This window comes from Hyla sarda, chromosome 12, assembly GCF_029499605.1.
Source record: "Hyla sarda isolate aHylSar1 chromosome 12, aHylSar1.hap1, whole genome shotgun sequence".
Classification (NCBI taxonomy): Eukaryota; Metazoa; Chordata; class Amphibia; order Anura; family Hylidae; genus Hyla; species Hyla sarda.
The window spans coordinates 84,505,006-84,532,717 of NC_079200.1; the positions used below are offsets into that span (position 1 = coordinate 84,505,006).

Consider the following 27,712-nt stretch of genomic DNA (forward strand, 5'->3'; position numbering starts at 1 on the left):
ATGTGGCAGTATTATACCAGGAGCACAGTGTGTGGCACTGTGGCACTGTGGCCGCTAGGTGTGAACCAGGTCTTAGGGTTTTGCTCAGACCTTCACTGGATGGCAGACCTGGAAAAGCGGACCCCTACTAAAAGTAGTTGAGTACCCCTGCTGTAGACAGTGACTGGGAGGTTAATCGCTGCAGTAAGAATTCTTTTCTGTGAAAAACGCACTGCTCTCTGTCTACCAGAACGCTGACGTGACTAGGAGGTGAAACGCTGCTGGAAAAAGCTTTTCTGTGTAACACAGAGCGCAGTCCTTTCTATCTGCAGTGAAAGGATAAAGTGACTGTCCGGAATATGGCTGGATTATATAGGGCTATGACATCACAGGGGTGACTGGCTGCTGATAGGCTGCATCCTGCATGTGATTCAGGGTCATCCTGCCTACCCTAAATGGAGTTTAGTTACAAATAAAATTTTTCATGAAATTCGTAACAAATTTGGATTTGTCAGATTTGATTTGCTCATTTCTAACAGTAATATTAAAGAAAAGACAAGAAACTGGATGAAAGCATAAACTAGTCAAAATTGGTGAATGAGTTGGATACGATCTATGATTAGAAGCTTCTATATGATTTTTAAAGGAAAACGGTCATCCTGTTCACCCACACTAAACCCAATACATGTGGTTATAATGTGGGTAAACAGGAGACCAATGCGGGGTCTCTGACTGATATACATACCTGCAGTCTGGCGCCCGGTCCCTCTGAAGATCGCTTCTATCTGCACTGAATTGCGCGCTGGAGACGGGCCTGCCAGCTGAATTTGAATATTCATGGTCGCTGGTCACGTGAGATAGAAGAGGATCTTCATAGGGACCGGGCGCCGGACTGCAGGTACGTATATCAGTCAGAGTTCCTGTATTGGTCTCCTGTTTACCTGCACTATAACCCGGTGTATTGGGTTTAGTGTGGGTTGACAGGATGACCATTTTCCTTTAAGTATAAATTCATATAAAAAATCGTGAAATGTGAATGCAGCCTAAGTTAAATCCTTTAAAACCATAAAATAAATGCCAAAAAAACAAAGGACTGCAGTTCGTAGTGTGAACTACAATATGCTTTCAAATAAAAAACAATAGGATGTGCATTGCACATGTTTTTTTAAGCTTATTTTGGTATGTAATATGCACCAAATATGCTCCAAAAAACAACACGAGAACATACACTTAGGCTATATTCACACAATGGCATTTCCGTGTGGAATTTCTATGCGGAGTTCTCCTGCGCTGTTCACATAGCAGAATTTCCGTGCTGGGAACATCTGGCGCGGAAATTCAAATTCGGGTGTCGTAGAAAATGTTCGTAGAAAGTCTACTTTTTCTGAGGACTCCGTATGGAAATGCATAGCTGTCTATGAGACAACACATTTCCGGGCGGTCCTAGCGCCTGCATGTTCTTCCGGCACTCAGCTGTTTTCAGTGCGGACATTCCCCCGTGTGAACATAGCGTTACTGTGATCAGCAGACAATATCACAGAAAGGTTTAGATATAGCAGCTTAGCATACAGTATCACATGACAGGATCAGATACGGCTCTTAGCAGAGAATTCTCATCCAACATCCTAAATTTTGCATGTACTTATCCACATGTACCAACCAAAGTTTATCCCAATGCCATCACCTGTCTACAGTAAAAGGTACAAATTATCTAATCAACCAAAAAAACAGAGGTCCTAACCCCCTCCCCCCCCCCCCCCCCCCCCCCCCAAGTTATATGGTATCAAACCACAGGTGTACACAGTGTAGGGGGCATCTTATCTTAATCAGTGGCGTAGCTATAGAGGTCGCAAAGGTCGCCATTGCGACCGGGCCCCTTAGCACAGGGGGCTAGCACTATACTATACTACAGCCGCAGGTCAGGCCCTGAGGTCCCAGGCCTAAAGGGGTGGCTTGCCGCCGGGGACGCTGTGCCAGGCCCGGCGCCAGCCTCAAACCCCCGCCCCTCCCTTCCCCCGCCGAGGTCCCGGGCCTGAAGGGGAGGCTTGTGGCAGCGGCGCTTCCAGTACCAGGCCCGGCGTGACACTAGCCTCAACTCCCCCCCCCCCTCTACCACAACCCCTAAACACTTGTTGCCGAGACATACACCCTCTCCTCCCCTCACCGTATGCAGCGCAGGCACTGCAGACACGCTCCTAATGCCTGCAGCAACGGCCTAGGAGTGAGCGCAGAGGAGGGTCCGGATCACCAGCAGGTCTCCTCGCTGAACTTCATGGCTGCCGCAGGTGAGTGAGGAGGGGTTAATTTAATTTTGGATCTGGAGGAGCGGCGGGGGGCTTAATTTGGGGTCCGGTGGAGCGGCAGGGGTGGCCAGGTGGTCGTGTTGCTGGGGCTTAATTTTGGGTCCCGAGGCAGAGTGTGAATGTATGATGTGTGTGTATGTACTATATGTATGGTGAATGTATGATGTGTGTGTGTATGTACTGTATGTATGGTGTATGTATGATGTGTGTGTATGTACTGTATGTATGGTGTATGTATGATGTGTGTATGTACTGTATGTATGGTGAAGGTATGATGTGTGTGTATGTACTGTATATATGGTGTATGTATGATGTGTGTGTATGTACTGTATGTATGGTATATGTATGATGTGTGTATGTACTGTATGTATGGAGAATGTATGATGTGTGTGTATGTACTGTATGTATGGTCTATGTATGATGTGTGTGTATGTACTGTATGTATGGTGTATGTATGATGTGTGTGTATGTACTGTATGTATGGTGTATGTATGATGTGTGTATGTACTGTGTATATGATGTATGAATGATGTGTGTGTATGTACTGTATGTATGGTGCATGTATGTATATACTGTATGTATGATGTGTGTATGTACTGTATGTATGATGTATGTATGATGTGTGTATGTACTGTATGTATGGTGTATGTATGATGTGTGTGTATGTACTGTATGTATGATGTATGTATGATGTGTGTGTATGTACTGTATGTATGATGTGTGTGTATGTACTGTATGTATGGTGTATGTATGATGTGTGTATGAATGATGTGTGTAAGCAACATGTATGTATGATGTGTGGAGATGTGTGTAAGCTAGAAGGATGTATGTATGACGTGTGGAGATGTATTATGCGGGGATCTGGAGGCGGCGGGTGTGTATATGATGTGTGTATGTATGATGTGTGTATGTATGATGTGTGTGTATGTATTATGCATGTGGGGGGAGGCGGCGTGTGTATGATGTGTGTGTATGTACTGTATGTATGATGTGTGTGTATGTACTGTATATATGATGTATGAATGATGTGTGTGTATGTACTGTATGTATGATGTATGAATGATGTGTGTGTATGAATGGTGTGTGTATGAATGATAGATGTGTGTAAGCAAGATGTATGTATGATGTGTGGAGATGTGTGTAAGGTAGAAGGATGTTTGTATGATGTGTGGAAATGTATTATGTGGGGATATCTGGAGGCAGCAGGTGCATGTATGATATGTGTTTATGTATAATGTATGTGTGTGTATGATGTGCATATATATGTATGTATTATGCATGTGTATATGTGGGAGGGGCGGGGGGAGGGGTGGAGGAGGCGGCGGGCGTGTGTTTGTATGATGTGTGTATGTTTGATAGATGTTTGTAAGCTAGATGTGTGATAGCTAGATACATCTGTCATACACGCAAATATCATAACCTTACTTCTACCATACATACACGAGTCTCATACACATCTATCATACATAAATACATATACTGTTCATCAATGTGGGGGGACAGGAGGTGATTGGGTATGGGTCAGACTTTGGGGTCTGGAGAGTTTGGCAGGGGAGCCTAGAGCACAATTCTGGGGTCTGCGGAGGGGACAGAGGAGTCTGGAGAGGATTTAGAGGTCTAGGGAGGGAAGAAGAGGAGCAAGTAGGAAGACTTCTGGGTCTTGGAGGAAAGTGGGGTTTGGACAGAGGAGCCAGGAGGAGGACAGAGGGGTATAGAGGAGGACAGGTGTGATTCAGCTAAACTGAGAAGAAACAGTGTGGAACAGTATTAGTATTATTATTATGGAGGGATTATTATATTTGGAAGGTAGTGTGTGGCAGGGTTATATTCAGAGGGTACAGCATATAGTATGGTTATTTTTGAGGGTTTATATTCAGGGGCACAGTGTGTGGAAGTATTATATTCAGGGGTACAGTGGGTGGCAGTATTACATTCATGGGCACCGTGTGGCAGTATTATATTCAGAGGGTATGGTGTGTGGTAGTATTATATTCAGAGAGCGCAGTGTGTGGCAGGATTATATTCAGGGGTAACAGTAGGTGGCAATATTTTATTCAGGGGGAACAGGAGGTGGCAATTTTATATTCAGGGGGAACAGTAGGTTGCAGTATTATATTCAGGGGTACAGTGGGTGGCAGTATTATATGCAGGAGGTACAGTGTATGGTAGTTTTATATTCAGGGGATACAGTATGTGGCAGTATTATATTCAGGGGATACAGTGTGTGGCAGTATTAAATTCAGGGGATACAGTGTGTGGCAGTATTATATTCAGGGGATACAGTGTGTGGCAGTATTATATTCAGGGGATACAGTGTGTGGCAGTATTATATTCAGGGGATACAGTGTGTGGCAGTATTACATTAAGGGGGTACAGTAGATGGCAGTATTATATTCAGGGGGTGCAGTGGGTGGCAGTATTATATTCAAGGGGTACAGTGGATGGTAGTTTTATATTCAGGGGATAAAGTGTGTGGCAGTATTATATTAAGGGGGGTACAGTATTTAGCAATAATAATGATTATTGTCTTCATGCAGAGGATGAGGATCTATTGACAAAGTGAGAACCTATGATGTCCGGGTGTCAGACTCTGCAGAGAAGATGGAGCTGGAAGACGTCTTGACATCTGGGCCAGATGAAGAAGAAAAGAAAAAGACAACAGAGAAGACATCACTCAGGTCACTGATATCATTGTGTATTCTCCTGACTGTCCCATCAGAGCTGTAATCACTTGTTGCTGATGATATTCCCTAATCTGTGGCTCTCCATCTGTTGCAAAACTACAACTCCCATAATGCCTGAGGCTCTCCAGACATGATGGGAGTTATAGCTTTATAACAGCTGGAGAGCAACTGGAACCAAGGTGATAGGTGGGGGTTCCAGCAGTTGGACCCCCAGTAGAAAAATGGGCTGCTTATTCTTAAATGCCTGGGCATATGTTTTGTCTGTCCGGCTCTGCCTGTTAGTCACTTATATTGTTCTGTATTCTCCTGACTGTGTCTCATCAGTGCTGTAGTCACTGATATCTTTGAGCAGCCGAGTAAGGGGTCACCCGGGATTGGCGAAGCGGGTCATCAGGTAATAGGGGGGCCCTGAGCAAATTTTTGCACTGGGGCCCTGTGGTTTCTAGCTACGCCCCTGATCTTAATGTTGGGGGTAGAATGCATAATTTGTGGCTATTTCACTCCACTTTTCAAGCTTGCACTTTTAATTGCGCAAAATGTATAATGTTGCCGCGTGATGTTTGATGAATTTGCACATTTTTTTAAATTAACTTTTTGTAGATTTTTACCCACTCAATGAGGGATGCACACATTTTGGAACTTTTAAGAAAGTCAACTTTAAAAAAGTATACTGAATGTACCTAAATTGCAGTAAACTCAAACCACGCACCTTTTACGCCAAAGCTCTACCCCCTTTTGTCAGGGGAGGTGCAGAAGTGTCTTAAACACAGAAAAGTGGCACATTTCGAGCAAAATGTGGCTTGCATAAAAATGTGCGACCTTTTGTACGCCAAAATACTAGCATACCTTGATGACTTCCCCTCCATTGTCTCTAGACGAGCGAAGTTTGACCACATGATGTGAAGTGACTAGAAACTGTCATAACAAACGATAAATTATTCCCAGATCTTAGTGTCAAATCACATGACGTGTTAAGCCACAAGTCCTTTCTTTTTTGCTTTCTTTTTTGCTTTTTTTAACCACATAATAATAATAATAATCATGTGTCTGATAACTCAATACAGAAATAACCCCAACAATAATATATAGCACATAAATCACTGGATAATATCTCATAACCCCTCACATATAATATACAGTAACATAGAGATAATCATCTTATCATAATAATTATTACTACATTAGTGTCTTCCAAACAGTGTGTCTCCAGCTGTTGCAAAACTACAACTCCCAGCATGCTCAGACAGCCTTTGGCTGTCAGAGCATGCTGGGAATTGTAGTTTTGCAACAGCTGGAGACACACTGTTTGCAAAACACGGCCCTAGATAACACCTGATATCCCCATTAAGGGTGGGTTCACACCACGATTTTACTATACGGTTTCATTAAAAAAAACGGATGCAACCGTACAGAAAACCGTGTCCATAGACTTCCCATTCAAAACCGTAAGCACCATAATGTATACGGTTGTCTCCGTTTTTCAAACCATACGGCTTTTTCCTTTTTTTCGGACAGAAAACCGTATACCTTTTTTTTTTTTTTTTTTTTTAACATGGGAGTCAATGGGAACCGTACAGAACCGTATGTGCGTACGGTTCCATTCTGTTTTCACCATACGGTTTTTGGCTTTGCTCAGTTTTTTTTCTTGGAATTTCAATCAAACAAGTAAAACTTTATTCATAATGGAGTGAAACGTTAAAAACGTATATGTTTTTTTCTTAAGTGCAACATCATTTTTCAAACCATATATAGCGTTTTCAACCGTATACAGATAAAAATCTGTCAACTTTTTGATACAGTTTAGTCAGGTTTTGAGGAATCCGTTTTTTTTAAAATCAAAAACCTGATACAAAACTGTATTGCAAAAACGTGCCACCCTAAGAAACTAACTTGAGCGCTGAGATTTTCCCGTCCTCTCAGTTACTTCGCTTTTCCACTAGGTGGCAGAAGGTGATGACACAGGAAAGGACACGCCCATCCCGGAAGAAATCTGCGCTGTCAGTTGACCCCGCCCCCTCTGACCGCAGAGCTGTCACTTTTCAGACTCCACCTTCTTACAGGACTGTAGCCCCGCCTCCTTCCCTAGACCTTTGGTTGCCAGCCTGGAAGGGGGTGGAGCTGGAGCTTGTCATGTGATGATCTGAAAGATGGCGGCGCTGTGCTGAGTATCCCGGTGCGGGCAGAGTGACAACGGGCCCGGGACATGCAGGAGGCGGGGGAGGGAGATAAGACGAAGAGCATGTTCCTGTCCCGGGCGCTGGAGAAGATCCTGGCCGACAGGGACGTGCGCAAAAGCCAGAACTCTCCACTGCGCACGGCATGCCAGGTGGCCCTAGGTGAGAGACGGGCCCGGGGACATGAATGGGTGGATGACGTATGGCAGACGTGTGATAGACGTATAAATGGGGGGGACGCGTGACGGACGTATGACTGGGGGGACACGTTCAATAGATGTGTGACAGCAGGAGGGGGATGTATGACATGTATGCAAGGGGAGGAGGAGGGGACGTGTGACAGATGTATGTCAGCAGGAGGGGGACTTATGACATGTATGCAAGGGGAGGAGGAGGGATGTGTGACATGTATGCAAGGGTAGGAGGGGGGACGTGTGACAGATGTATGTCAGCAGGAGGGGGACTTATGACATGTATGCAAGGGGAGGAGGAGGGATGTGTGACATGTATGCAAGGGTAGGAGGGGGGACGTGTGACAGATGTATGTCAGCAGGAGGGGGGACGTGTGACTGATGTATGATAGCAAGAGGGGGACATATGACATGTATGAAAGGGGAGGAGGGGGACGTGTGCCAATCCTATGGGGGGGAGATGTGTGATAGATGTGCGAGATGAGGAGGGCGGTACCTGTCTCAGGTGTATGTCAGCAGGAGGGGGACGTGTGACATGTATGCAAGGGTAGGAGGGGGGACGTGTGACCGATGTATGTCAGCAGGAGGGGGACGTATGACATTATGGGGGGGGGGACTTGTGACAAATGTATGTCAGCAGGAGGGGGATGTGTGACATGTATGTAAGGGGAGGAGGGGGACGTGTGACAGATGTATGACAGCAGGAGGGAGACTTATGACATGTATCCAAGGGTACGAGGGGGGACGTGTGACATGTATGCAAGGGTAGGAGGGGGGACGTGTGACAGATGTATGTCGGTAGGACGTGTGACAGATGTATGTCAGCAGGAGTGGGACGTATGACATGTATGTAAGGGTAGGAGGGGGGAACGTGTGACATGTGCAAGAGAAGGAGGATGGGGGGGATGTGTGACAGTTGTATGGGTGGATGTTTGACAGATGTGCGGAAGGGGGGATGAGTTGCACATATGCAAGCAGAGAAGGAAGGATGTGTGACAGATGTATGAGAGGAGCAGGATATTGTGTGACATGTATGAGAGGAGCAGAGGGATGTGTGACAGATGTATCAGAGGAGCAGGATGTTGTGTGACAGATGTATGAGAGGAGGAGGGGGATGTGTTACTGATGTATGAGAGGTGCAGGGGGATGTGTGACTGCTGTATGAGAGGAGCGGGGGGATGTGTGACTGATGTATGAGAGGAGGAGGGGGATGTGTGACTGATGTATGAGAGGAGGAGGGGGATGTGTGACTGATGTATGAGAGGAGCAGGGGGGGTGTGACTGATGTATGAGAGGAGCAGGGGGGGTGTGACTGATGTATGAGAGGAGGAGGGGGATGTGTGACAGATGTATGAGAGGAGGAGGGGGATGTGTGACAGATGTGTGACAGATGTATGAGAGGAGCAGAGGGATGTGTGACAGATGTATGAGAGGAGCAGAGGGATGTGTGACAGATGTATGAGAGGAGCAGAGGGATGTGTGACTGATGTATGAGAGGAGCAGGGGGATGTGTGACTGATGTATGAGAGGAGCAGAGGGATGTGTGACAGATGTATGAGAGGAGCAGGATGTTGTGTGACAGATGTATGAGAGGAGGAGGGGGATGTGTGACAGATGTATGAGAGGAGGAGGGGGATGTGTGACAGATGTATGAGAGGAGGAGGGGGATGTGTGACTGATGTATGAGAGGAGCAGAGGGATGTGTGACAGATGTATGAGAGGAGGAGGGGGATGTGTGACAGATGTATGAGAGGAGGAGGGGGATGTGTGACAGATGTATGAGAGGAGCAGGGGGATGTGTGACTGATGTATGAGAGGAGCAGAGGGATGTGTGACAGATGTATGAGAGGAGGAGGGGGATGTGTGACTGATGTATGAGAGGAGCAGGGGGATGTGTGACTGATGTATGAGAGGAGCAGAGGGATGTGTGACAGATGTATGAGAGGAGCAGGATGTTGTGTGACAGATGTATGAGAGGAGCAGAGGGATGTGTGACAGATGTATGAGAGGAGGAGGGGGATGTGTGACAGATGTATGAGAGGAGGAGGGGGATGTGTGACAGATGTATGAGAGGAGCAGGGGGATGTGTGACTGATGTATGAGAGGAGCAGAGGGATGTGTGACAGATGTATGAGAGGAGGAGGGGGATGTGTGACTGATGTATGAGAGGAGCAGGGGGATGTGTGACTGATGTATGAGAGGAGTAGAGGGATGTGTGACAGATGCACAAGAGGTGGAGGGGGATGTGTGACAGATGTATGAGAGGTGGAGGGGGATGTGTGACTGATGTATGAGAGGAGCAGAGGGATGTGTGACAGATGTATGAGAGGAGGAGGGGGATGTGTGACTGCTGTATGAGAGGAGCAGGGGGATGTGTGACAGATGTATGAGAGGAGCAGGGGGATGTGTGACTGATGTATGAGAGGAGCAGGGGGATGTGTGACAGATGTATGAGAGGAGCAGGGGGATGTGTGACTGATGTATGAGAGGAGCAGGGGGATGTGTGACAGATGTATGAGAGGAGCAGGGGGATGTGTGACTGATGTATGAGAGGAGGAGGGGGATGTGTGACAGATGTATGAGAGGAGCAGGGGGATGTGTGACAGATGTATGAGAGGTGGAGGGGGATGTGTGACAGATGTATGAGAGGAGCAGGGGGATGTGTAACAGATGTATGAGAGGAGGAGGGGGATGTGTAACAGATGTATGAGAGGAGGAGGGGGATGTGTGACTGATGTATGAGAGGAGCAGGGGATGTGTGACAGATGTATGAGAGGAGGAGGGGGGATGTGTGACAGATGCACGAGCTGGAGGGGGGACATGTTACGGGTGTGTGAAAGGAGGACATAGGAGACATAATCGAGGGTGGGATGTTGGAATGACATTTGAGAGGAGGTCGAAACTTCTTTCTTAGGTTCTCTGAATTCTATTCCATTCTCCACACACTGTAGGGGCTTCTGCTTTCCCATTTTGCTGATGGACTTTTCTGCCGCTGTCCTTCCCCCTATAATCCTTGGAATAAAATAGTCACCATCTACATATATGTAAATTAACGTCTGGGCAACTCTTGCTAATTTCCAAGCTCTGATATTGTTTTGTTGGACATATGTGGTAATAGTGCCCTCTAGTGTGTGTGGCGTGTACCATCCACAGTCCTGTGACCGTAGCAATTGCTGTCATCAGTGGAGTCAGCTTTCAGTTATTGAAGTAGCCCCTCATAGAGTCTTGGGAAGGGCAGCGATAGAGCCTGTCAGACAGGATTATCTGGAGAATCCTGAACGTCTCTTATCTGCTGTTTGAACATTGTGACAGCCCACACGCTCAGTCTCAGTCAATGATGTCACAGGACAGTGAGCGTATAGCAGGTTGTTGTCAGAAAATAACCACATGCTCCATCTAGTCTGCCTTTATATTGTATCCTTTGTATTTTAGGTTGGATATACAGGTGAAACTCAAATAATTAGAATATTGGGCCAAAGTCCATTGTATTTCATTTAAGGGGTACTCCACTGCTCAGCGTTTGGAACAAAGCGCTGATAATTCATTCCCAAGGGGGAGGGGCCCAACCGGTATTGCGGTATGGGAAAAATTCATATAGTGCAGCCCAAAAATGTCGGTATTCGGTATGAACCGGTATACCTCCCAGCACTAATGTGGACTGGGAAGATCGCCTGACTTCATTACATTATTATCACAAATAAATGGTAGGGGTCTCCTGCTGCTCTACAGTATTATTATATGTGGGCAGTGGAGATCTCCTGACTCTTCTACATTATTATCACCCATGAACGTTGAAGAGCCCCCACAAACCTACATAATTATCATACGTGAATCCCCCTGGCCCTCTACTTTATTACTACATGTGGACGGTGGAGATCTCCAGACTTCTACATTGTTATCACACATGAGTGGTACAGACTAATGGTGGAGATCTTATAGCCCCCCTACATTATCACAAGTGGACGGTAGGGATCAACCTATATGGATTTTTAGGGCCAATACCAATAATCTGTGGCCTTTCAGGCCAATAGCCGATAACTTATACCGATTTTCCGGTATAAGTTATCGGCTATTTCTCCATAATTTTTAAATCAATGAACTGCAGCGGCTTCGGCTTTTGCGGGGCCAGAGACCGCCACCACCCGCTTCTCTCCTCCTGCCTGTCCTGGGGTCCTCCTGAGTCCCCCCCCCCCCCCCATCCTCTGGCCAGAGACCACCGCCGCCCGCTTCTCTCCCCCTGCCTGTCCTGGGGTCCTCCTGAGTCCAACCCCCCCCCCCCATCCTCTGGCCAGAGACCACCGCCGCCCACTTCTCTCCCCCTGCCGGTTCTTAGTCCAACCACCGCCGCTGCCCCATTGCCTCCCCCATCCCCGGTTTTATAATTACCTGTTCCTGAGGCCAGGGGTCCGCGCTACTTCTGGCTCCGGCGGCGTCCTGAGCTGTCACTGTGCGCACTGACGGTGACGTCGCATTGAGGACGTCACTCGTCATTGCACAGTGTAACACAGGACGCCGCAGGAGCCAGAAGTAGCGCGGACCCCTGGCCTCAGGAACAGGTAATTATAAAACCGGGGATGGAGGAGGCAATGTGGCAGGTTGGGGGGGGGGGGGGGTGCGGTGTTTGGGGGGGGGGGGGGGGTCGGGGCATTATCGGATTATCGGCAAGGTAATTGCCGATACCGATAACGTCCAAAATTGTGAATATCAGCCGATAATTTCGGTCAAACCGATAATCGGTCAATCCCTAGTGGACGGTATAGAACTTCCACCTTCTCTACGCTATACCGGTCGGGCCCCTCCCCCACCCTCCGAGTCAATAAAAAAAATGTAACTTACCTGGGGGTGGTCCGGCCCATCCATCCTTCCTGTAGTGTCCGGCTCCATTCCGGGTGGAGGGTGAACCGGTCCGGGCTGTCCTTCTCCGGGGGTCATCTTCTCCACTCCGGGCAGGCTACGCTGTGACATCAGGTGCGTCGCTGCGCACGGGCGTCACTGCGCAGCGGCGTCTATGCAGCGTACTAGGCCGGAGCCTGACCGGAGTGGAGAAGATGACCCCGGAGAAGAAGGACAGCCCGGACCGGTTCACCCTCCACCCGGAACGCCTCCGGACACCACAGGAAGGATGGATGGCCCGGACCACCCTGACAGGTAGGGGGAGAGAAGCGGGTGGTGGTGGTGGCGGTGGTGGTGGTGGCGGCGGCGGCCTATGGCACCGCAAAAGCCACTGCAGTGCATTGATTTAAAGCGCCGCTTTAAATCATTGATCTGCAGCGGTGTCGAGGGGGGATAAATAGCCGATAACTTATACCGCAATATCGGTATAAATTAGCGGCTTTCGGCCCTAACCTCCACCGATTATCGGTATCGGCCCTAAAAAAACAATATCGGTCGATCCCTAGTATAGACCAGTGGTCTCCATCCTGTGGACCTCCAGATGTTGCAAAACTACAACTCCCAGCATGCTGGGAGTTGTAGTTTTGCAACATCTGGAGGTCCGCTGGTTGGAGACCACTGGTATAGACGATGGTGTAAGGTAAGTGGGTGGATAACCCTAAGGCCAGTAGCTGTATGACGTCTCTCTGCTCCATGTGTTGTTTTCAGCCTGTATAGTCACATTGTGGACAGAGCTAGAACGGGCTTTGTACATATTACGGTATGGTGTCTGATCTGGGTCCTTGTTGCATTCTTTTCATTGTGTATTTTAATTTTCTGTTTTGCAGATGAACTTAAAGCTGAACTTGACCAGCAGAAGTAAGTGTAATCTGTACGGTATCTGCCATGTCCTTCCATGAAGCATTTTTTTCATTTATAATAAGCCTCTTTTTTTTTTTTCTTCCCTTTTGCCATAGAGATGGATCTGCACCGCCATCTAAACCTAAATTCATTGAAGCCGACAAGTATTTCCTTCCCTTTGAGTTGGCATGCCAGTTAAAGTCTGCTCGAGTGGTCAGCACCTCCCTCGATTGCCTGCAGGTACCTATGACCACACACAGGGTAGGAGTACAAGTATCAGCTTGACTAGCTAGCTGGTGCAGGCACAGATCTTGCCTCCTTGTTAAGCGGGATAAACATTAGGTCATATTCAGTCGAACCCATTGATTTTGGCAGAATTGGCTGATCATCTGATGTCCATAGTGACCTCTCAATTGTCCCCAACAGTAGTTTTAGTGGATAGAAAACAAACAAAGAAAGTCCTCCAAGGACAGACGGGTAATCAAGTGCTGATAAACTCAGGTAAGAACTATAGATTTATTTCTTGAGGAAGCAATCGAATGAGTGTGAAACATGTTGCATTATGGGAAATAAATCTATAGTTCTTACCTGAGTTTATCAGCGCTTGATTACCCCTTCTGTCTTTGGAGTATTTTGTTTGTTGCATGTTGTTTGTGGAGGGGAAGGCTGCAGCAGACTCACCTGTATACGTATTCCAAAGTTGTGCTTGGGGTGCAGAACGCTTTCTGGTAAGTTAAAGGAGTAGTCCAGTGGTGACTCAGTGGTGAGCAACTTATCCCCTATCCTAAGGATAGGGGATAAGTTGCAGATCGCGGGGGGTCCGACCGCTGGGGCCCCCTGCGATCTCCTGTACAGAGCCCCGACAGCCCGCGGGAAGGGGGTGTGTCGACCTCCGCACGAGGCGGCGGCCGACACGCCCCCTCAATACAACTCTATGGCAGACCCGAAGCGCTGCCTTCGGCAATCTCCGGCTCTGCCATAGAGATGTATTGAGGGGGCGTGTCGGCCGCCACTTCGTGCCGGGGTCGACACCCGCTATCTGGGCTGAGAGCCGGGGCCCCGTACAGAGAGATCGCAGGGGGCCCCAGCGGTCGGACCCCCCGCAATCTCAAACTTATCCCCTATCCTTAGGATAGGGGATAAGTTTTTCAACACTGGATATCTCCTTTAAGGCAAGGAGTAGTGGTGGTCCGGCACTTGCAGGACCAGGGCAGTATGTGTAAGCAAGGATAGGTGTGAATGCAGGTGAGGCAAAATGTGGACCTCGGTGGTGCATCTCAGCAGAAGTAAACGTAATGCAGCAAAGAAAAGTCAAAAACGAGGTTGCACTCACCATTCACTGGTTTATTCAACACGGTACAGGCATAGATGAGCGGAGGCAGGGGCACACCGGGACAAGTTGGCAAGTTGTTTTGCGCTGTTTTGTGCTTCTTTTAGCTGGAGTGTGACGTTCAAAATTCACGCCGCTCTTAAAAAGGCGTCGGGAACTGACGTCAGCACTAGCTGTCATGTACCTGCTGACGGGAACGGCAGTCATCTGACCTGAATCGGGAGCAGGTAAGAAGCAGCGGACTGCATTTGAAACAGGGAATGATCAACGTAATACATGTGAACAACAAGAAAAATACAAGGAACATAAAATAGGTAATAATAAATCGGAAGGGAAGTAAACCGCAGAGTAGGAATGGGAAACAAAAGTTTATGTATATATATCATTAAAGAAAAGGATCAAGTTCAATCCGTTCATTGAGTCTCAGGGGACCGGTAGCATCCAATTCCACGATCCAGTATGCTTCCCTTCTTAACAGATAGGAATGCCAGTCCTTGCCTTTCGGGGAGGACAGCCATAGTACAAAAAACATCAGTTGGATCTAAATGGCTTACAGATTTTAGCCCTACTGGTAACCACCCATGCAGGTCATGCTGTTTTTGTCCTCATAACTTAGCTGCCAACTCTTTCTCATTAGGGAGTCATCTATTTTTAGTTAGGGACCTAATTACTTGTCGCACATCCTTCGTTTTGTATGCCATCATTTGCTCTTGTGGCTTCTTCTATGTGGTCAAAACAATTCGACCGTTATTTATTCGTTTTCGGGAACATGTCCGTTCCATTCGCACCGGAATCGGTGCCCCGCGACTGGTTGCCCACATGAAGGATGTCCACAATAGCAATGTTAATCATATGAAATTTACCGGACTTGAAAGAGTTAAATCCTCCCCGAAAGGCAAGGACTGGCACTCCTATCTGTTAACAAGGGAAGCATACTGGATCGTGGAATTGGATGCTACCGGTCCCCTGGGACTCCATGACCGGATTGAACTTGCTCCTTTTCTTTAATGATATATTTACATAGACTTTTGTTTCCCATTCCTACTCTGCGGTTTACTTCCCTTCCGATTTATTATTACCTGTTTTATGTTCCTTGTGTTTTTCTTGTTGTTCACATGTATTACGTTGATCATTTCCTGTTTCTAATGCAGTCCGCTGCTTCTTACCTGCTCCCGATTCAGGTCACATGGCCGCCGTTCCCGTCAGCAGGTACATGACAGCTAGTGCTGACGTCAGTTCCCGTCGCCTGTTTAAGAGCGGCGCGAATTTTGAACGTCACACTCCGGCTAGAAGAAGCGCAAACCAGCGCGAAACAACTTGACAACTTGTCCCGGTGTGCCCCTGCCTCCGCTCATCTATGCCTGTGTCGTGTTGAATAAACCAGTGGATGGTGAGTGCAACCTCGTTTTGGACTTTTCTTTGCTGCTTTCTGGTAAGTGATATTCCACCTGCGCTTACCGTTGTCTGTAAGGCATGGCACGAAGGAGCACTGTTTTTTCTGTTGATTTAGGGGATGGAAAGGTAAGGTTTGTTGGATTACAGGATGGTTGATCTTTTTGTTCATGGTGAGGTAAGATGCCACCAGAAAAGACTGGAGGAGACAAATGTGTTTTTAAGGTGTCTAGCAGCAGCTTTCTCCTCTATTTAGCCTACGTACACACTTAGCTGAGTCAAGTGTGCACTTGTACGGATGATTTTGGAAAGCGAGCTTTTGGCTGACTAAACATTTACCTCACTACTACCTTGGATGTATGGCCACCTTTAGGCCAGCAGTAGGATAGAAGTTTTCCTGGTGTTGATGTAAGTAGCGTTCTGCAGTGACATGTTGTTTTTTTGTCTATTAGAAACTAATTGCATATGGGCATATAACTGGAAATGCTCCAGATAAGGGTATTGCCGGGAAACGTCTCATTGATCGCATAGTGGACACCATCTGCAATTGTTTCCAGGGCCCCCAGACAGATGAGGGGGTACAGCTCCAAATCATCAAGGTGAGCATTCATCCTGTGTATGGATAACCCAAAATTAAACAGGATCAGCCAATCTATTGAAGCTCTGATTCCTTAAAGGGGTACTCCACTGGAAAACATTATTATTATTTTTTTTATCAACTGGTGCCAGAAAGTTAAACAGATTTGTAAATGACCTATTTAAACATCTTTACCCTTCCAATACTTATCATCTGCTGTATGTTCCAGAGGAAGTTCTTTTCATTTTGAATTTACTTTCTGTCTGACCACAGTGCTCTCTGCTGACACCTCTTTCCATTTTAGGAGTAGGAAAAAAAATCTCCATAGCAAACCTATCCTGCTCCAGACAGTTCCTAAACTGGACAGAGGTGTCTGCAGAGAGCAAACGTCCTGAAAGGGTTAAGATTTTTAAATAGAAGTAAATTACAAATCTTTTTAACTTTCCGGTACCAAGTGATTTAAAAAAAAAAAAAAAAAAAATATATATATATATATATATATATATATATATATATTTTATTTTCCAGGGGAGTACTCTGTTAAGCCCTTAAGGACTCAGCCCATTTGGGCCTTAAGGACTCTTGGTTGTATGGCACAACCAAAAAATTACTATTTGTTTGGGGAAATTGAAAAGAAAGCCGAAATTTTGCTAATTTTGGAATGTTTCGTTTTCACGCTCTGTACATTTTATGGTAAAATAGACATGTGTTCTTTATTCTGTGGGTCAGTACGATTAAAACGATACCCATGATTACATACTTTTCTATTATTGTACCGCTTTTAAAAAATCTAAAACTTTTTTACCCAAATTAGTACGTTTAAAATCCCTCTATTTTGACGACCTATAACTTTTTCATTTTTCCATATAAGCGGCGGTATGAGGGCTTTTTTTTTCTTGCGCCGTGATCTGCACTTTTTATTGATACCACATTTGCATATATAAAACTTTTAATACTATTATTATTATTATTATTACCGTACATGATCATTAACATTATATTTTGATAGTTTGCACATTTCCGCACGCGGCGATACAAAATATGTTTATACTTTTTTTTTTTTTTACACTTTTTGGGGGTAAAATGGGAAAAAGGGACACATACATTTTTATTGGGGGAGGGGATTTTTCAAATTTTTTCCTTTTATTATTTCCTTTTTTTTTTTTCTTCACGATTTTTATGTCCCCAAAGGGGACTATTGATAGCTAATACTGTTCAGTGGTATGCATAGGGCATAGCACTGATCATTATTATTGGCTAGCGTCTGCTCAATCTCAGACCAGAGCAGAAGACCCCGGGAGATGGCCGGAGACTGGTGAGGGGACCTCCATCCACCATTATGGATGATCTGATCCTTGCGGCAGTGCTTCGGGAGATCCGATAATCCATTTTTCTGACCGCAAATGCCATTATCTGTATTGAGCGATCGCTGATGTCCTGCCGCACATGACGTGAGCACCACCCCGGTGAGTGTGGTCATGTACAGGACGTAAATGTACTGGTGCGTTAAGTACCACCACACCAGGGCATACATTTACATCATGCGTCGGTAAGGGGCCTTTAAGTGAAAGCACCCCTTATTCCAGTGCTTCTTTTTAAAGAGATATTCTGGCCATAGACATCTCAATACCCTATCCAAAGGACAGGGGACAAGCCCATTCTATGCTGGGCGGCTGCTCCAGTCTCGGAAACCTTTGTGTTTCCGGGATTGGAGATGTCTATGGCCGGAATTTCCCTTTTTAAGGTAGTTTTTATCCTGCTTTTCAGGTGTTGTTGTGATTTTTCCAAGCTCCCATTGATTTTAGGTTGTCAGAACGGAACTGCTCTGAAAAGTGTGCTCAGTTTCTTTTTTTCAACTGTTTGGTGAAAATAATGCTCTTTTCAACACTCTCCACTGAAATTTTTTTTGGGAGAAGCGGGGGTAGTACATAACAGTGTAGCTTTAGAGATAGCAGCAGAGAGGGGAAGGGGGTTTCACACCAGCTTAGATTATGGAAAGAAAAGAGAGAATCCTAGGAGAACAGCTCGCAAACTGGAGAGAGAGGAACGGATACAAGGCTTTGTGCAAGTAAATAGAAAGCGCTTACAGAGCAGGCGCAAGAAGCAGAAGTAAGAAAAAGTTTTAATAGAGACCTATTAAGGAAACAGCATGCAATATCTGTATATCAGCTCACTTGAGGGTCGCCTCAGCGATCAACCCAGTGGAGCTCAGAGAGACATGGAAACCGTCTTCTACAGTATTTTAGAAGAGAAGGGAAACCCATCACTGCTACGAGTACAGTCAGCTCCTTTAGTCCAAAATGATGAAAACTATTTTAATAAAAAACAAGCTAATTCACACCAACACATTTCATGCGTGCATTCAGCTCTGTCTTATGGTTCAAGTTAAACTTGACCCATGAGACAGTTTCCTTTTCTTGTGATAAGTACAAAACAGTAATAAAAATGCTTTTCAAAGGTGTCGGACTGTCGGTAGCCATTAAAGCCACAGGCTGAAAGGCTTTATAGAGGGTATCCACCCCAAAATAGTAATAGGTGTGCAAGAACTAGCTGGGACGATTAAGAATACCTTGCACTTGATAACATTTGGTGTTGTGTCTTATCCAGGCTCTCCTGACTGTGGTCACCTCTCCGTATGTAGAGATCCATGAGGCCACCGTCCTCCAGACTGTCCGAACATGTTACAACATATACCTGGCAAGCAAAAACCTGGTGAACCAGACCACTGCCAAGGCAACCCTGACTCAGATGCTGAACGTTATCTTCACGCGCATGGAAGCTCAAACAGTAAGGGAGGAATATGTTCATCTGTATCTGCCATACTGTACTGATGGTACACAATGTAGTACTACATACGGATCACTTGAGTGAAATAACTGTCCCCTCTGGATAAAGTATATGGGTTCTGGACAGAAAATCCCCTCCCCCTATTGGGCATGTGAAATAAGTTGTGACATTTTTCTGGATGTACAGAAATGCTGTGCAATAGATCCAGTCCTCAGGCTGATACCGAGTCCAGGAGAGAAGGTGAATGTTCTCACATCTGATCCCCCGTCAGCAACAAAGATCAGCATGACACCGCTGCTGTACAGAGATGTGAGATTCATGTGTTCTTGTCACAGTTTTGGGTGCACACATTGCAGCCTGATATTTGTATGACTTGTATTAACTGAAAGTCCTTAACCTTTCACCATTTTTCCATTTACTGTATCTTTTTTAATAATAATAAAAAAAAAACACCCATAAAAGTGTTTTTTATTTAGTTTTTTTTACAAAACTACTTTCCTATAAAACAAATCCTGTTTCCACTGCTCCTGTCCGGATATATAAAGGGCTAGCTCTAAGGGTTTAATTTTTTTATCATAGACCCAAGAACATAGAGATTACACAAGACAGCAGATGCTTCGTTCCCCTGCGGCTTACAAACTACCTGGATCTCCAGGGACAACATCAAGGAGAGGCAGCTATCAACAGAGTGCCCCCGCCACACCAACCATTCTCAGCAATGGCAGCCAGCACAGAGAAGATGCAGGTGAGAAGAAGCTTCTTTAAAAGAGCCAGAAAACCATTAACTAGTGTTCTGGACGGCTCTATCAATGCTTTAGCCGGTCTCGTGTTCTGTTGCCTATTGTAAGGATAGACACCACTGTCTGAGCTGTGTTTTATTTGGGAGGGGAGTGGGGGCCCCCAGAGACTGAATAAGGTTCCCCAAGAAGCACAAGGTAGTAATGGGGTAAGAACGACAGATCGACAGGAAGCCAAAGTCTGTAATAAAGTAAAAGTGAAAGCTCCAGTTGTGATGTGAATTTCTTTTACTAATCTAGTGGTGAAGGAGCCATTGCAGGTGGACGGGGCACAGAAGGAGCCATTGCAGGTGGACGGGGCACAGAAGGAGCCATTGCAGGTGGACGGGGCACAGAAGGAGCCATTGCAGGTGGACGGGGCACAGAAGGAGCCATTGCAGGTGGACGGGGCACAGAAGGAGCCATTGCAGGTGGACGGGGCACAGAAGGAGCCATTGCAGGTGGACGGGGCACAGAACGAGCCATTGCAGGTGGACGGGGCACAGAAGGAGCTATCGCTGGTGGAAAGGATGCCGGAGGTGCCGTCACAGGTGGAAAGGATGCCGGAGGGGCCATCACAGGTGGACAGGATGCCAGAGGCCCCATCACAGAAGGATAAAGCGCAGGAGGCCCCAGCACAGGTGGACAGGGCGCAGGAAACTCCAGCACAGGTGGACAGGGCGCAGGAAACTCCAGCACAGATGGACAAGTCAAAGGAAATGCTGTTACAGGTGGATGGGGCACGGGAAGAGCCAGCACAGATCCATGGGGCCCAGGAGGGGCCAGCTGAACCTTATGTTACAGGTATGAGGTTGATAATTTCTTTGAATACTTTGTGGGATGTTTTCTCATGTAAAACCACATACTTCGCATAACTGTGACAGCTCTTAATGACTGTGACCATGAAGAAGAAATGCCAGGATTATACTTTGAACTTTCTGATTCCCCACCACAGGGGCTGAAGAGAAGGTTCCGGAAAGTGACTCTGAAGCTGCAGATCTTCCATCCTCTGAGAATATCCACACCAATGGAATAGGAGATGATGGGCAGTCAGTGTCTTCCACAGATAATCTGGTAAGTGCCCCCCCCCCCCCACCCTCCTGGACTTGGGCAGAGTGCTGCAAAGTGCTGTTAGCTTGGATCTAGGACTTCAGTACTGATTAGTTGTTTATTTTTTCGATTAATCAGATAAATATAATATCTAAAACAAAAATTACAACTTGACTGGATTTTTTAAGCATACTCCTTTTCAATAGATTATGATCTATCTTTTCTTTGTGGCTAGTGACCAATATATATCTATCAGGACACATTGGGGCCCCTAACATTGAATTGATCTCTTCTGTTACATATACATTGCATAATATATACTACTGTCTACTAGACCACTTCCACATAAGGTGAATATAGTGTTAGAAGCACTACATGTCTCCACATATTTGTACAGTAATCAGAATAATGGAATATGAAGATATATATCTCAATATATATTCATTCACATTGGGTTTATATATACACACATCACACATGTGTATGCTTTAGAGCAGTGGTCTTCAACCTGCGGACTTCCAGATGTTGCAAAACTACAACTCCCAGCATGCCCGGACAGCCATTGGCTGTCCGGGCATGCTGGGAGTTGTAGTTTTGCAACATCTGGAGGTCCGCAGGTTGAAGACCACTGCTTTAGAGTGTAGATCAAATTCAGCATAAGGGGACTCCGGTATATTCCATCTGCCATATATTGGCCACACATAGAAATATGTGCATTTTAATTCACTAACAAGTTGTATTCCTAACATCCTATATATTAAATACCCCTAGAGTGAGTGTGGTCACAGTGCAACAGTCCTAGTGTGTTTGTCATCATCCCCGCTCTCTTACTGTTGTACGCAGCCACAATGCTCATGTATCTGGTGACAGCCGGAGTAAGGACACTAGAGGAACGGGTCCTTTGCTGCTGCAGCCATTCCTATAATGTGTAGCTTGTATCCTGCTGCGGCCTGCTCTAGTGACTCCCTTCAGTACTGCAGCAGCCTCCTGCTTCCAGATTGCGCTTGAGGCCCCTAGGATTTGTAGCCTGCTTCCAACGCAAGAGTTGCTGCTTGCTACAGGGGATTACATGTGGGGGACCTCTGCTGAATCTGGCAACAATTTAATGAATAATATGAATTAATCATTGCAGCCCTACCTAGTTCTGAACATCCTGGACCCAGTGTAATGTTATCTGTTTTCTTCCATTTAGGAGTCTGAATCCGGTCAGCATTCTGGTTCTAGATTCACCCACATCCTACAGAAAGATGCTTTTCTGGTTTTCCGCTCACTCTGTAAACTATCCATGAAGCCCCTGGGTGATGGACCTCCAGACCCAAAGTGAGTGCACCCCACCATGTGAAACAGTTCAGTGTTCTTTGTTACATCGCATTCTGAGACCATGAGAATAGTTATATATAGAATCACAGTTTCAGATTGTGTCCTGCTCCACTCTCCTACATGTTATCATGGACCTCTGGCACAAGTTCAGGTGGAGATTTTATACTAGTGGGGGAGTCATATCCATAGTCATGTGGGTTTTATCACTGTGTAAGCAGTTGTGCAGCCCCCTCAGGACCTGGACATGTCCCTGCAGATTTTTGTATAGTCTGTTCTCTGGTCCACTGGATTATGACTTCCCTTTACACCCATCTATCTTGTGTAATGCCTGAGTCTGACATATTCATAGATTTCACCTATGACTTCCCTTATTTTGCAGGTCCCATGAGCTTCGATCGAAGATCCTCTCCCTCCAGCTCTTGCTGTCAGTATTGCAGAGTGCTGGCCCCATTTTTAGGACCCATGAAATGTTTATTAATGCCATCAAGCAATACCTCTGTGTAGCCCTATCAAAAAATGGGGTGTCCTCTGTTCCTGATGTCTTTGAACTCTCCTTGGCCATTTTCCTCAGCCTACTGTCTAACTTTAAGATGCATCTTAAGATGCAGGTGGAGGTAAGCATAGGTCGCAGGTGCCTTAAAGGGGTACTCCGGCGCTTAGACATCTTATCCCCTATCCAAAGGATAGGGGATAAGATGCCTGATCGTGGGGGTCCCGCCATTGGGGACCCCCGTGATCTTGCACGCCGCACCCCTTTATAATCGGTCTCCGGAGCGTGTTCGCTCTGGGTCTGATTACTGTCGATCACAGGGCCGGAGCGTGGTGACGTCAAGGCTCCGCCCTGTGTAACGTCATGCTCCGCCCCCTCAATGCAAGCCTATGGGAGGGGGCGTGACAGCCGCCACACCCCCTCCCATAGGCTTGCATTGATGGGCGGAGCGTGACGTCACACGGGGGGGGGGGGGCGTGACGTCACACGCCGTCGGCCCTGTGGTCACCGGTAATCAGACCCGGAGCAAACACGCTACGGAGACCGATTATAAAGGGGTGCGGCGTGCAAGATCACGGGGGTCCCCAGCGGTGGGACCCCCGCGGTCAGGCATCTTATCCCCTTATCTCCTTTGGATAGGGGATAAGATGTCTAAGCACCGGAGTACCCCTTTAAAGAAAGGGGGCTGATCTGTCAAATTTTTTACATTTTATCTTTTTCTTTTATCTTGAAAGGTGTTTTTTAAAGAAATATTTCTGAACATATTAGAAACTTCATCAAGTTCTTTTGAGCACAAGTGGATGGTGATACAGACCCTTACAAGGATCTGTGCAGGTAAGAGGTAGATGGTGGTACCCACCCTGTGACTTATAATGGGATCCATCAAGTTATGTCACAGTGTCATGCAATAGTACTGCAATCTGCTTTATTATTTCTGTTAAATCTGACGAAAGGACCATCGGAGACTAATAGTAATGGGAGTTCAGCTTTGGGCTATGTTCGCAAATAATTTTTTTCCGCTGTCTTTTGTACTGAAAAACTGCAGTCTATTCCCTGTTATTGAGTTCAGTAAAACCATTTTTTTGGAGGATAAAAAGACAGGACCAAAAACTGTGTGTGAACATGGCCATACACAGATATCACATTGTTAATGGGCACCATGTAATGCTCCACTCCTGGCGTGGTGGTGCTCTTGGGTTACCCAAAATTGACAGCTGATGATGCTGGCCTTGTGGTCCGCTCATCTTTTGGGGACCCTTTTAACAGAAAAGGGCTAAAATGGGAACTACCCATGTTGTCTCACTGTAAAGAAAAAAAATCTGATGATTTTCAGTAATGCCTAGGATGATATTGTCGATGATCAAGAATGACTGATAAATTGGTGTGTTCATTAATGATGGTGGTGGTGATGATGATGAAGCAGCAGTGGGTGGTAGTATGTCCACTAGTGAAGTTTATGTTAATGATTATTGATGATGATGATGATGATGATGAAGCAATGTGACGAATGATGATGTGTGCTGTTGTGTTCACTAGTGATGATGATGAGGGAGCTTGTGATCCCACTGTGTAAACCATATCTGGAACACTGTGTACAGTTCTGGATACCTCACCTACAAAAGAAGATTGATAAAATATACTGGTTGGATCGTCAGATTGCTGTAAAACTCTGCATGCAGTTAGGTCTCAGGTAGAAATGTACATTTTTACAGAGATGGTGTGCATACACACACAGTCTTGCCATGTTTTAAAGGGGTACTCCGGTGCTTAAGCATCTTATCCCCTATCCAAAGGATAGGGGATAAGATGCCTGATCGCGGGAGTCCCGCAGCTGGGGACCCCCGGGATCATGCACGCGGCACCCCGTTTGTAATCAGTGCCCGGAGCGTGTTCGCTCCGGGACTGATTACCGGCGACCGCAGGGCCGGCGGCGTGTGACGTCACGCTCCGCCCCTCAATGCAAGCCGACGGGAGGGGGCGTGACAGCTATCACGCCCCCTCCCGTAGGCTTGCATTGAGGGGCAGAGCGTGACCTCACACGGGGGCGGAGGCGTGATGTCACACGCTGCCCGCCCTGCGGTCGACCATAATCGGACCCGGAGCGAACACGCTTTGGATAGGGGATAAGATGTTTAAGCACCGGAGTACCCCTTTAAATATTTTTTTAAAAATTACACAAAGTATCAAAAAGAATACTTTATTTAAGGGGTACTCCTGTGGAAAACAAATGTTTTCAAATTGACACAAGACAGAAAGTTATACAGATTTGTAAATTACTTCTATATAAAAATCTTAATCCTTCCAATACTTGTCAGCTGCTGTATGCTCCACAGGAAGTTGTTTGACCGCAGTGCTCTCTGCTGCCACCTCTGTCCGTGTCAGGAACTGTCCAGAGCAGGAGCAAATCCCCATAGCAAACCTCTCATGTTCTGGACAGTTCCTGACATGGACAGAGCAGGGGTGTGGAAATTAAATAAAAAAACTACTTGTCCTCTGGACTAAAACGGAGCAAAATCTACTTGTCCCTCATGACGATCCACTTGTCCGGCCAATTTTCGCTTTTACACTCTTGTTTTTTCCTTCTCGCCCTATAATAGCAATAACTAACTACTATAATGATACCTTTTCATTTTTCCATAACGTGCTCTGAAACAAACCAAAAAATATATTGGTGAAGTGAAATTAAAATAGTAAAAGATAATTTTGCTAATTTGGTAGTTTTCTTTTCTATGCCATTTACCTTGTGGTTGAGATAACATGTTATTTTGATACTTTAGGTCGCCAGATTACAGCAATACGAGTTTCCGTCATGTTTTACTCATTAAAAAAAAATTCTGACCTCTGTAGCTTTTTTTTTTTTCCCGCATACCAGGCTGTATGAGGGCTAATTTTTTTGTATTGGTACCATTTTGGTATTGATCTGACTTTTTAATCGCTTTTAACTTTTTTTCTGCAATATTATAAAAATTGCAATTCTGTGTTGAATTAAAAAAAAAATTTTTTTACATTTATGTAATTTACCGTTCAGGATACATAATGTTATATTTTAATAATTTGTACAATTACGCACTCAGCAATACCAATATATTTATACACTCTACAACAGATAATACCCGGCACTGCTACTTCACTAAATTCTATCCCGCTAGGCTTCTCTGGTGCAATAACCTTTCCGGTGCTCACATGCGACAGTCCATGACATATTCCATGAAAGAAAGGAGCACTCACCAGGTCTCAAGGAACAGCCACTAGAGGGGCCTGACGAAGCGCTGATTGTCGCCCAACCCACTCCCCCACCCCTCTGCATCCGTCCGCTCTCCTGCACATGTGTGAATGCTGCCAAGCAAATATGATATAAAGAAGTTTGCTGTTCCTTGAGACCTGGTGAGTGCTCCTTTCTTACGTTTTCTTTCATGGAATGTGCCAAATATGTTTATTTTTATTATGTTTTTATATAGAAAAGGGGGTGATTTGAACTTTTAATATGGAAGGGGTTAATGTGTGTCTTTTAAACATTTATTAAAATATTTTTTTACACTTTATTACCGTATATACTTGAGTATAAGCCGACCCGAATATAAGCAGAGGCCCCTAATTTTACCCCAAAAACACAGGAAAAGTTATTGACTCGACTATAAGCCTAGGGTAGGAAATACATCATCCCCCCCATGTCATCATCCAGACCCCCGTCATCATCATCACCGCCTGTCAATCCCTTCATCAGTGGTCTTCAACCTGCAGAACTCCAGATGTGCTGCAGGGACTGTCTGGTGGGGATGGTTAGTCGTTGCAGGCTGTCCATTTTCACCGGGGGGGGCCTCCTCTCCGCGATTCGGCGCCGGAGTAGTGACGTTGCCTTGACGACGACGCACAGGGATGTTCATGCGAAAAGTCCCTGTGCGTCGTTGTCAAGGCAGCGTCACACACCAGGCCTTAAGCGCGGAGAAAAGGCCCCCCCCCCCCCAGTGAAAATGGACAGCCCGCAATGACTAACCATCCCCACCGGACGGTCCCTGCAGCATAGATTGCCCGGACCAGCTCACCCTAACTTCCCACCGAGGGGAGGTGAGTGCAAAACAAAAGGGGGGGGGGGGCTGGATGATGACGAAGGCCGCAGTGGTCTTCAACCTGTGGACCTCCCAGAGGTTTCAAAACTACAACACCTAGCATGCCTGTCCAGGTTTGCTGGGAGTTGTAATTTTGCAACATCTGGAGGTCCGCAGGTTGAAGACCACTGATGAGGGATTGACAGGCGGAGAGTTCACTCGAGTATAAGCTGAGGGGGGGGGGGGGGGGGGGGGCATTTTCAGCACGAAAAATCGTGCTGAAAAACTCGGCTTATACTCGAGTATATACGGTAGTCCCTTAGGGGACTTTAAGGAGGATTCATTAGATTCTTCATACAGATTAATGGAACTCAATAGAACTCCATTGATCTGTGTGCTCTGCGATCCATTGATAGAACCTGGCTGGACTTGGCTCTATCAATGACAGATTCACAGACACCAGGGAAGCAGAGGTAAGCCCTCCCACTACCTCTATAGTGGATCAACCCCACTAGTCCACAGCGGCGATCTAAAGGCATAATAGCCGGCATGCTGGCTACTAGCGGCGGCCCCAAGCTACTGAAATCAGCTGGGGGGCTGCAGAGTATGGAGCGGGCAGGAATCCTGAGCCCGCTCCATACACCCCTCTGAGTGCCGCCATGCTTGTCGGGGGCTTTCAGGTCCGGCCCTGCTTGCCCGAAGCAGGGCTAAGGACCTTTAGAAATTCACCTGCCTGACGCCCGGAACTGCATGTCTCGGGCGATAGGAATTCCACATCCCTGACAGAAGTGTCAGCAGAGAGCACTGTGATCAGACTGGAAAGAACTATACATCTTCCTCTGTAGTATACAGCAGCTCATGAGTACAGGAAGCATTAAGC

At 46.3% G+C, this 27,712-nt stretch overlaps 1 protein-coding gene across 3 annotated transcripts in view; it reads left to right on the top strand.

Moving 5' to 3' along the window:
* Nucleotides 1-6,944: 6,944 nt before the first annotated feature.
* Nucleotides 6,945-27,712, top strand: part of ARFGEF2 (ADP ribosylation factor guanine nucleotide exchange factor 2) — a 48,574-nt gene continuing 27,806 nt past the window's right edge. Inside the window, exons 1-11 of one of the 3 annotated variants that reach the window (XM_056548870.1) lie at nt 6,945-7,302; nt 13,052-13,082; nt 13,181-13,304; nt 16,239-16,385; nt 18,971-19,150; nt 19,730-19,895; nt 20,188-20,730; nt 20,882-21,000; nt 22,169-22,296; nt 22,676-22,910; nt 23,521-23,620. In XM_056548870.1, the coding sequence (XP_056404845.1) occupies nt 7,170-7,302; nt 13,052-13,082; nt 13,181-13,304; nt 16,239-16,385; nt 18,971-19,150; nt 19,730-19,895; nt 20,188-20,730; nt 20,882-21,000; nt 22,169-22,296; nt 22,676-22,910; nt 23,521-23,620 (1,906 nt within the window). In that variant the 5' untranslated portion in view covers nt 6,945-7,169. The remainder of the gene's footprint in view (nt 7,303-13,051; nt 13,083-13,180; nt 13,305-16,238; nt 16,386-18,970; nt 19,151-19,729; nt 19,896-20,187; nt 20,731-20,881; nt 21,001-22,168; nt 22,297-22,675; nt 22,911-23,520; nt 23,621-27,712) is intronic. The other 2 variants (XM_056548869.1, XM_056548868.1) reach the window with 2 other exon arrangements.